Source organism: Adiantum capillus-veneris, chromosome 26, assembly GCF_014529385.1.
Source record: "Adiantum capillus-veneris isolate H3 chromosome 26, ASM1452938v2, whole genome shotgun sequence".
NCBI lineage: Eukaryota > Viridiplantae > Streptophyta > Polypodiopsida > Polypodiales > Pteridaceae > Adiantum > Adiantum capillus-veneris.
The window spans coordinates 116,097,706-116,108,016 of NC_140956.1; the positions used below are offsets into that span (position 1 = coordinate 116,097,706).

At 41.2% G+C, this 10,311-nt stretch overlaps 1 protein-coding gene across 2 annotated transcripts; it reads left to right on the top strand.

Moving 5' to 3' along the window:
* Positions 1 to 4,829: 4,829 nt before the first annotated feature.
* Positions 4,830 to 9,301, top strand: LOC147424038 (uncharacterized). Of its 2 annotated transcripts, none has more exons than XR_015186598.1 (7): positions 4,830 to 6,458; positions 6,570 to 6,732; positions 6,821 to 6,897; positions 6,974 to 7,013; positions 7,635 to 7,695; positions 7,821 to 8,360; positions 8,464 to 8,602. XR_015186598.1 is itself a non-coding variant. In XM_086501631.1 (7 exons), exons 1-7 carry the CDS (start codon positions 5,481 to 5,483, stop codon positions 8,725 to 8,727), a joined length of 1,653 nt encoding a protein of 550 aa, XP_086357757.1. In that variant the 5' UTR covers positions 4,839 to 5,480; the 3' UTR covers positions 8,728 to 9,301. The 2 variants fall into 2 exon arrangements, 1 of the variants encoding a protein (XP_086357757.1); XM_086501631.1 differs by having other exon boundaries at positions 4,839 to 6,458; positions 7,821 to 7,890; positions 8,464 to 9,301.
* Positions 9,302 to 10,311: the final 1,010 nt, after the last annotated feature.

Sequence of the window (10,311 nt, forward strand, 5' to 3'; positions counted from 1 at the left end):
TCCACATAAAGATGGAATAGCTTTCCTGACAAATAATGTCTTAATTTTGTGGCACTAAATACCATGCCCAATGCTTCCCTTTTTGTGGTTGAATACCCTTGCTCTACCTTGTGCTGAATTTGTGACTAAAAAAGTATATTGGACAATCAAGTTTTCCATTGGGTTGTGCCAAATCTCCCATCGCCATATGAGAGGCATCTACATGAACATGAGAAAAGACCTCCCATTTGGTTAGCAAAGGATTGGTTTCGTGTTAATGGCTTCCTTTAGAGACTGGAGCTGGATTCACATTTTGGACTCTAGATAAACTTAACTCCTTTTTGGGTTAATTCATATAATAGAACGACCTTCGTTACGAACATAGTAATAAACCTTCGATTTTATTTAATGTACCTATAATCGAACTCAATTTAGATACATTTGTTGGTGCTCTTGCCTATTGGACACTTTAGACCTTGTCTTTAGCCGTCTCTATGCCATTGGACATGATATATCCTAGTAATTGTCCATTCCAAACCATGAAAACTGACTTGTAGAGATTTAGAAAAATCCTCTTCTCTGTACATATTTTGAATACCATCTCTAGAAATAGGATATGCATGTCTTTAGATGAGAAGATTGTGAAGTCATCCACGAAGATTGCCAGAAACTTGTGCAAGAACTCACTAAAGATCTCCATCATAAATTGTTGAAAGGTTGTTGGATCATTACATAGATTGAATGGAATAATCAAAAACATGAAAGCTCCCCATTCAGTGATGAATGTTGTTTTGGTTCGATCTTTTGGTGCTATCTTGAACTAATTATACCCACTGTGTCCATCCAGAAAACTATACATTTCATGTCCATCTATCTCATCTGTGAATGGTAATGGAAATGGTCTTTAATTGTCTGAGCATTTAGTTTCGTGTAGTCCACACATAACATGAGTTTCTCATTCTTATTTGGAACTACCACATTAGGAAACAACCAGTCATCGCTTGCCACTTCAATGAATGAACCCTGCCTTTGGTAAATTGTCAATTTCTTCCTTAATCTTCTTTGCATAATTTAAATTCATAGTGTACCTCTAGGGTTAGACTAGTAGTGCATCTGATTTCAGTGGTATATTGTACCTCTGGGCCGATGCCTTTTAGATCCGTATGTTCCCAAGCAAAAACGTCTCAATACTTCTAAAATAGTTGCCTGGATTTTTCTTTGATCTCTGTTTTCACATGTTTATTGCCATTTATTACCTTAGGATCCGATTTTGAAACTAAGTCCCACTCTTCTATTTATTGATCATATGGTAATAACCAATTTGGCATTCCACCCCCTTTTCTTTTGCCTAGTGATCTAGCTTCTTTTTTGTGCATATACTCGATACATATTCATTGTAATGATTATCTATATTAGCTAAATCCCCCTCTTAATCAAGTGGTAACCTATTGCATTCGATTGCTTGGGATTCTATTGCCTTTTTTCCATGTCCTCTTCATCCGGTCCAGTTCCCCCAGTTGTCTAGATTTAATATTTTCCAGAAGGCCTACCATCCAAATTAATTGGTTTTTCCCCTAGATTTGACTCAGTGAAGTTATTGAATACTATTGTCTTTGTTGTTCTACCCATTGTTGACCAAGAAGAACTGCATTCAAGTCTATCTCAATCATGGGAAGATGTTGATCAATGCTAACATCCTTTCTATCTTCTTGGTCCAATACGCATTGCATAACTCTTATGGGCACATTGCTCTTCTCCAATTTATGGTATTGCTAGTTTTGATTTGTATTCTTCTATTGGGCCCTACACTTTGAACATCTAGAACCAAAAAATTGGTTGTAAACTTCTCTGATTTGACTCTGATCTAATGGGTCTCAATCTGACCACTAACCCAAATAATCCTTTAGTTTGCCATTCTAATTTGAAAGGTGCAAGTTTCATCTCTTGAATCCTCTCTCTATCGAACATGCTCCTCCAGGATATTGACTCTTGCATTGCCATCCAGAATTACAACCACTGACAATGGTTCCCACTATTTCTTGATCTTGTAGTTGATCTAAATGACTGGTACTTTGTCATCTTTAATTTCACATAAATCAACCACCATTGCGTCTGACTCTCTCTTCCTCTGCCTTCTGATGAAACTAGCCACTTCAAGTAACGTTCTTTGATATTGTCGAGTTAGTCAAAATTTAGATTCTCTCACAAACTTTGGCATATATCTGGTCTTATTCATTCCAAAACTACTATCTAAAAAAGAGAACCAAGATTGTCCTTGCAGTGCCATGCCTCAACTGGCCTTTTGCATCTCTTAGCTGATGGATCTGTTTGTGGAGATTTAGATTGTTACTGTTGAACATTTTAGATCTCTAGATCTTGTTTATTAGCTTTGGCCAAGTCCACCTTGACTTGCCGAACCTCTTTCTTAGGGTGCTCCTTCGATAATTTTGCTAGTTCCTTGATTTCTACTCCAGCACTATTCTTACCAAATTCCACATCTGGGATTTCCTTTTCCAGAGCTTCTAAAGCTTTCGGCAAAAGCCTTTAAATGGTTATGGAATTTGATCATTCTGACCTTTTTGGCATTCTCTTCTACAAATCTTCTCTTGTCACTCATCCCTTTCTTTGGCCTTTCCCTTGGCCTTCCAAATAGCTCTCTATTTCTACTACTTATGAGCCTCTTTGCTTTGCTTCGTTTGACTAGATGTCTCATTTGCTAATTCTTTGATGACAAATCCAACACTCCTAGTGATCAGTCACACTGGATCTAGCTCTGCCACCTTTCGGCCACTTCAGCTATATGCCCTTGTATCATTTTTGGATGGAGTATGCTAATTTTTGCATAGTCTGATAATTTTAACGAGATAAAGATCTTCAGAACTACTCACCAATGAACTCGCAAATAGAAGCATTTGCGTCTAAAATATAAAGAACAATTTCATCTTGAAAGCCCACAGTACGAGATAAAATCCTAGCTCTATCATCTTCTGTCAAGGGAGAATCAATCTTCCCATGAAGAGTTGCAAAAAAATTGCCCTTGGAGATGCTTACATTTGAGGGGCATTTTGGAAGTTTTGAAAAAATTGAAGGGCGTTTTGGGAACTTCTGGCCAAATATGAGATATATGAGGTCCCAGGGGTATCTTGAGACTTTCTAAAATGTGAGGGGTATTTAAAATCTCCACAAATTTTACGGGTCTTTTGATAATATACCCAAAGTATAGATATTTAAGTGGGTCTTTATTAATAGAACTAAAAGGCTGAAATTGATTTTCATAAAAGTTGCGTTGGTAGTGGTTTGCAATGTTGTATGTGGGCAATAGCCATATGTACTACTATAGTAGGTGCCACATACTATGCAGTGCACACCTCACAAACATCATGCTAATGTATAGGCCACGAATGAATGAGGGGGGAATCAAGATTGCCAGCATGGACGAGTATCTAGAGTGGCATATGAAGTTGGAGCTTGTCAGCTTATCTGAGCGCTCAAAATTTATCATTACGCATCCCACAATGCCACCTCCTCGCCATATGTGATCCACCTTCTCCATGCTTACTACTTGCTAACCCCACTCTCGCAAGGGCAATATAAAGAGTGTTTAGTTAGGTGGAGGGATTGTACTGAAGAGAGCTCAACATGGGAGTGAGTAAGCACTCGTTAGAAAAGGTTTCCTGACTTGAGGATCCTTGACTTTAGGATTGTTCCTTCCAATCAAACTTTCGAGGATGAAAATTCTTCTCAAGGGAGAAGGAATTTGAATCATCCTATGGTTTAGGGGCATGCACACACTACACGTGGCTAGGGGTTGTGGCCTACCACGAGAACTGCCTCTAGCTTTTGATAAGGGCCATGTGGCAAAACAAGGAGAAGATTTTTCATGCAAAAGGGGGGTGCGAACTGGCCATGAGAGGGGAGAGAGGTGCCATGGGTGTGTGTGTGTGTGTGTGTGTGGTATTGCTAAAGAGCTCGCCATGGCTGTTGCATCATGAACTGCTACGCTTCATTAATGTACCACGTGAGTTCAACAAGATACGTTTTAAATGCAAACATTTTATGCAAATTAACACAGATACATTAACAAAAGGGCTTTTGATATTCCATTTTGGAATTACAAAAATAAAGTAAAGGGTCATTGTATTCATTCATACATATCACAAAAGGGGTTTCTAAATTACCGCCGAACTCAGTTTATATATAGGGGTTCTGAAATGTGCAGCCCAAAAGCGTCAAATAATTTCTCCATGGCGCTTTATCGTGTATATGCGGGGGCCTCTAAAGCTTTAACATGTCAACAAGTGGGGGTGCAAGTGGTTGTGTGTGGGGACTGGGGCGAGTCATGAAGTAGAATGTGGATTGTGGAACCTTGTCCATGGAGGGTGACCCCATTAAATTTTGAAGGTTGGTTGGAGGCTCCAAAATTGAACAAATGTGAGCCCGTGTTGAATGTGTGTGTGAGTGGGCTAGTCTTATCTTGTCCATTTGGACTCTTGGAGCAAAGCCCAAAGCCACATTTGTAATGTTGGGGGCAGGGTCCATTTGGAGGACAGCCTTTAGCTATTTTATTGTCTCTTCATGCACTGTAGAGGCATAGCATAGGCGAACAATAGATGCCCACCCAAGAAAAGCGCCTTTGACATCAGGTATCGAACATGTATATGTGACAGGAAGTGCCTCTATTCGTAGGGGCAAAGAATCTCTCATCCTCTTTCTCTCTCTAGAATACACTCTGTGGAGTCGTGTCGAGGCTTCTTCTTTCTCACATAGACACACACACTCTCTCTCTCTCTCTCTCTCTCTCTCTCTCTCTCTCCCCCCTTCCTCCTAAGAATCCACGCACGCTACGTAGAATAAAGGGCAATCATAATTGTTTTCTTCTGGGTCGTCTGCTGTGCTCCTTCCGAAAAGCGCCCATCAAAAACGACTTTTGTACCCCCATTTCCCTCATCATTTCGGGCTCCCCCATCCAAGATCCGCCACTGACATCCTGTCAGCTTCGTCTCATTGATTGCTAGGTTTTACTGAGGCCACTCGTCATTCTATGGGCTTCTTCATTGTTGGTGTAGAAGCAGAGGTGGGTTCTGCTCTTGGATTGACGGGTTCCCATTGCTGAGTTAGAAGAAGAAGAAGAAGACGAAGAAAAAGCAGAAGGCGGGTTCTTATAGAATTCACCGTCTCTAAGGAAGCAGCAGAAGAAGAAGCAGAAATTGGGTTCTTATTGACTTCACCATTTCTGAGGAAGAAGTAGGAGAAGCAGCATAAAAAGAAGAAGAAGAAGCAGAAAATGGGTCCTCTCAGCTATTGACCTTTTGGTCTCCATATAAGCTCCTGTGAGCCCTTGTTGGATGAAAGAAGGTTAGTCAATTTGTATCTCTGAAACTTGTCCTCAGAGCCATCAGAAGACAATAACATCAAGCATTAAGTGGGGGCAACGAGAGAGAGAGAGAGAGAGAGAGAGAGAGAGAGAGAGAGAGGCAGGGGGGGGGGGCGGGGGCGCCAACATGAGTAAAGTACCTTTACCCAATGATCTGCAGCAGTCTCCGCCTTCCTCTACGAAGCCAGCATCAATTCCTTCACCTCGAGTATGTTCTTTGACCAATTCTGGTCATCCACTTCACCCTGATATGTTCAATTATGGTCTTGTGCCCAACCGTCCCCGGGGGCTTGGGCTTTCGCCGTCTACCTCACATGGTTGTGTCCAGTCACATCAAGAACCAGGCTTTTATCGGCTCCACGACAATGTCCGGTTACAACAGAATCATCGACACCTTCATGCCGAAAAGCTTCATGATGATGGTTATGAGTCTCAGCTAGCACATCAGCATCCTGGAGACCATTTTTTTGATGTCAAAGTTTCTAATCGTCGTCATCAATTTTACCAAGCAGGAGGACTCCCATGGCAAGAAGAGCCACAAGCATCCATGTCACAACAAGATGCATCACCATCTGATTGTAGTTGGTGCATGACTCAACCTCTTCTACACCGGAGGCAACACGAGCTAGAATATCGGCATATTCGTGAGCTTCAACAACATGGTCATCAGCCTCAAAATCAAGAACACTCTCAATTCGAGCAACATCGGTGCCACCATCAGAATCAACTTGAACATTATCAAACAGAACAGTTTCGTCAACGTATGTTTAGGCAGCACCAAAATGATCCATCGCTGCAAAGGGAGCCATGGTTACAACCCAAAGTGCAGCCTATGCAACAGCCATCGACGGAGCTTCATGAGGTTTTGGATTTCAGTGCAGAATGCTCGTCGTACAACAATGAAGCTCCCTGTGTGCCTCCCTCCTCTCTTGCTCCATGTCGGTCGGATACAAGTGATCTAGAACAACTGTTACTACCTCGGCATCATCCTCCCAATTCAAGGATAGAGTGGCCCAGCTGGGGCCGGTTGGCAACAGAGAGGGATGCCATTGCGTCCCTGACAGAGGTGCTTATGTGTGGCATTGATGAGTGCCCAAAAAGCTCGGTAAGGGAACACTTTACTTTCACTTGCATTTCATTTTGAGGATCTGACTAATGGTGCATTGCGGATGAAAAATAGTATTTGCATTTTTCTCAATCAATATGTGTATTGCAGAATGAACAGACTCAAAGTCAATTGACACATAGCTCTGGCAATGATGCGTCAGGAAATGTTTTACATAATAGTGCAGGCAGCATCCAAAAGCAGCGGCTACGGTGGACTCCGGAGCTCCATAAACGCTTCATAGAGGCTGTGGAAGAGTTGGGTGGGGCAGAAAGTGAGTATTTGTCTGAAGCCATTTTCTGTGGCATTTGTCAAATTATGCCTCCATGTGCAGATCACATAACCATCTCTTTCTATTGTAGAGGCAACCCCAAAATGTGTGTTGAACTTGATGGATGTACCTGGTCTTCAACTATCCCATGTGAAGAGCCACCTACAGGTCCAAACCCTCTCTGTTTCTTCAACACCAGCCCTTTTTCCATTACAAATAATTCTAACATTGCATGCTTCTGCAGAAATACCGCATTACAAAAGATATTCCAACAAATAATGAAGGTAAAACTTTGCTATCTTTGTGGCGATCTAACACTGCCTCAGAATTTTCATGTATTTTTTAGATTAGACAGACCATACTTTGATGGAAGACAGGTTTTCTAACAAAGAGGAGACGCTGTCTGTCCAGTGCAGTTGCAAACCTTTTTTTTATAGATGCGGATAATTCATTAATTTCTCTTGTTATGCCAGATAGTGTCTGTTTGGAACCACGTCTCCTTATCTTCTTACTCCATGTAAAACCCTATGAATTATTTTCACTGTTGTAAAATGAGCTTTTATGAGTCATAAAGGAAGGTTTTTTTCTTATATTTACATGAATTGTGAATTTGGACGTATTTGATTGGTTCTATAGGACGCTTATATGACTTCCTTTCTTTCTGGCTCAGAATCTGCAAGCCAGAAGAAAGCTTTAGAACCAAGTAGATTTTTATGATCTATAGTGATCATAGGTTGGATTTAGTCAAATCTACTGAAAGTACCAAAGTAGACATTTGATGGCAGCATAAAAGCACGGAGAATGGCTTTCAGCCCCTTTCAGAAATTTGCCTAAATTAGAGCTAGCATCTTGAGTGAGAGTTCTACCATTTGGTCTTCAATGACATTTTTTGTGTTTTGTTGCAGGTGGAGATAAGAGAAAGAGCCCAAGCACCATCGAAGCTGTAACAATGATAGATGTAACAGCGTAAGGTTTCCTGCATGTATTGTTGTTTTAGGATCACAGGGTGAAGATATGAGCTCTTTTCCCCTTGTCATTGCCAGATCTAGCCCGAAAAAGTAAAATGTAAAGTTATGGACATTATTGTGCAGGGCAACACAAATGAACGGAGCTTTGCAACTGCAGATGGAAATGCAGAAACAGCTCCATGAGCAGCTCGAGGTAAGTCTCGCAAGAGCTTTGTCCTTTTTCTGCGGACTGTGATTTCTTGCTGAAGGATTATTTGATGGGAAAATTACCAAAATACCCCTGAAATTGATGGAAATTTCCAAAATACCCCTCAAATATAAAAAATTCTGGAAATATCATTGCATCAATTTTGGATGGATTGCAAAGATTTTCCGGTGAGCTCAGCATTTGTATCTACAAATAATGGATGGATTGCAAAGTTTTTGCGGTGAGCTCAAGCATTTGTATCTACAAATAATGAACCATTTCTTCTTGAGAGCCCACAATACCATCTAAAATCCCAGTGCTATCATCTTCTATTGAGGGAGAACCAATCTTCTTATGAAGAGTTGCTACAAAACAGTCTTTGGAGATGTTTGCGAGATTATAAAAGGGGTATTTTGGGAATTTTTGAATTTTGAGGGGTACTTTTCGGAATCTCCACAAATTTCAGGCGTATTAAGGTAATTATTTCTTACTTGATCAACAAGCGGCATTTGTAATTTGATGTTCTTTTCCATGTGCACAAGTAAGGATCTGGGGCTAACCTTTGAAACCAACCTACAGGTACAACGGGCATTACAGCTTCGCATAGAGGAGCAGGGGAAACATCTGCAAAGGATGCTTCAAGAACAGCAGAGGTCATTTTCTAAGACCGCGTCATATGATAACGGCTCAGAAGATCCTTGTGCAGCAGCTACAAGCGAAACGAGTGATGTGCATTCGAGTCACAATAACTCCGAGAAAGGAAAGCAACATACATATCATGGGCTCCAAGCATCAACAGATGAAAACTTGTGCCCAAAGAGGTTGAAAACAGATAGTTGTTGATGGAGAATACAGATTCATTTATACCTTTTTTTTGGGGTCACATCTAACATCATACCGGCATTGATGGTATGCCATGTACATATAATAGCTGGCAGGTAGCCAGTAAAGGTCTGTGCAATTTTAGCAAGCAAAAGCAAACGGGAAATTCTTTGTTTGTTTATGCACGTGCACTTGGGAGTGTATACTAGCCTCCCGAACATCGGTTTTGCAAGCAAACGAATAATGGTGGTCCCCTTTTTTTAGGGAGGTACGACAGCGCTGCGTATCGAACCTGGGTCTTTAAACACCCACACATCTACTTTAACCCCACTAGGTTACCATCCCTTTGGCAATGTCCTCAATATTGCCGTGGTATCAGAAACATTGTGTATGATCAAGAGTCTGCTGGAGAATTTCAACTCCTTGTTGACAAACTAGTAGCTCATCTCTGGACTGCAAGAGCTGTTGTATCATATATCCACATTGGAGTATTTATGAGTGAGGCCTTACCAAATACAGGCAGCTTTATCGTGGGGCTCTCAACTCAACTTTTCTTGTAATTTTGGAAGCAAAACGGACTTTCTAATTAGTGATTGACCTCGAGCCTTCATCACAATTCAATTCCAAGTGAGCACAGCAATCCCAAAAGTAGTCCATATGAGTCATTTTATGTGCCCTGAGAAGTTTGTGATCCCATATTAGCAACTTGGTTTGGGGATGGACATAAACCTGCATGGAAACATACATGTAAAGAAATAGAGGAGAGAGCTCGCAAGCACGCACACACACAGCAAAGAGAGCACACCATTGAGATGGAGTCTCAAAGCTCTTTCTTCTTCACTATTCAAAGTGTTGATAAGGTCTACAAAACACAAGTGGAAAATGCAACATAGCAAGAACTATGTGCAATGGTCAATGTGAAACGACTTGTGAGTGAGCTGGCAAAGTCAGTGGCCATCACTCTCGGTAGATAGACAATGTTAGTGAAGTTTAGTTGTAGTACCAATGGCCATGATCTTCATGCTCGCTACCTCATGCTAGTGAGAAATGTAGGTAAGAAGTCATTTGGATGTACCATGTGTAGAGTTTGATATCTCAACGCTCCCCCTTGAGCTTGATGCCATTTTGCGTACTCTAAGCATAGCTCGAAATTGCTTCAACTTCTCTGCTCCTAGGGCCTTTGTGAAAATGTATACAACCTGATTATTTGTCTTCATGTACCTAAGGTCAATGTCATAATCCAAGACCGTGTTTGATGATGCAGTAGTGCATTGAGGTGCTTTATGTTGCTAAGGTTGTCGCTGTAAATGACAACTGGCCTATGAACTTGTATGCCAAATTCTCCAAGCAACATCTCCAACCATGCTACCTCACATGCTTTTACTACAACATCTTTGTTCTCAGCCTTTGTGCTTGTTGACAAAGCAATCGTGGGTTGCTTCTTGTTGCTCCAAGTGATAGCAACACATTCAAATGAGAACATAAAATTGGTGGTAGATCATTGATCAAATAGACCATCACCCAATCTGCATCCGTGTAACCATAGAGTTGCACCTCCGTGCGAACGTCATCAAAGAGTGCATAATCCAAGGTAGCACTTACGTA

Coding starts and splice junctions, on each gene's coding strand:
- LOC147424038 (XM_086501631.1), top strand. CDS start 5,481: ATGAGTAAAGTACCTTTACCCAATGATCTGCAGCAGTCTCCGCCTTCC. Junction 6,898..6,973: donor ATGTGAAGAGCCACCTACAG/GTCCAAACCCTC, acceptor ATGCTTCTGCAG/AAATACCGCATTACAAAAGA. Junction 7,014..7,634: donor TATTCCAACAAATAATGAAG/GTAAAACTTTGC, acceptor GTTTTGTTGCAG/GTGGAGATAAGAGAAAGAGC.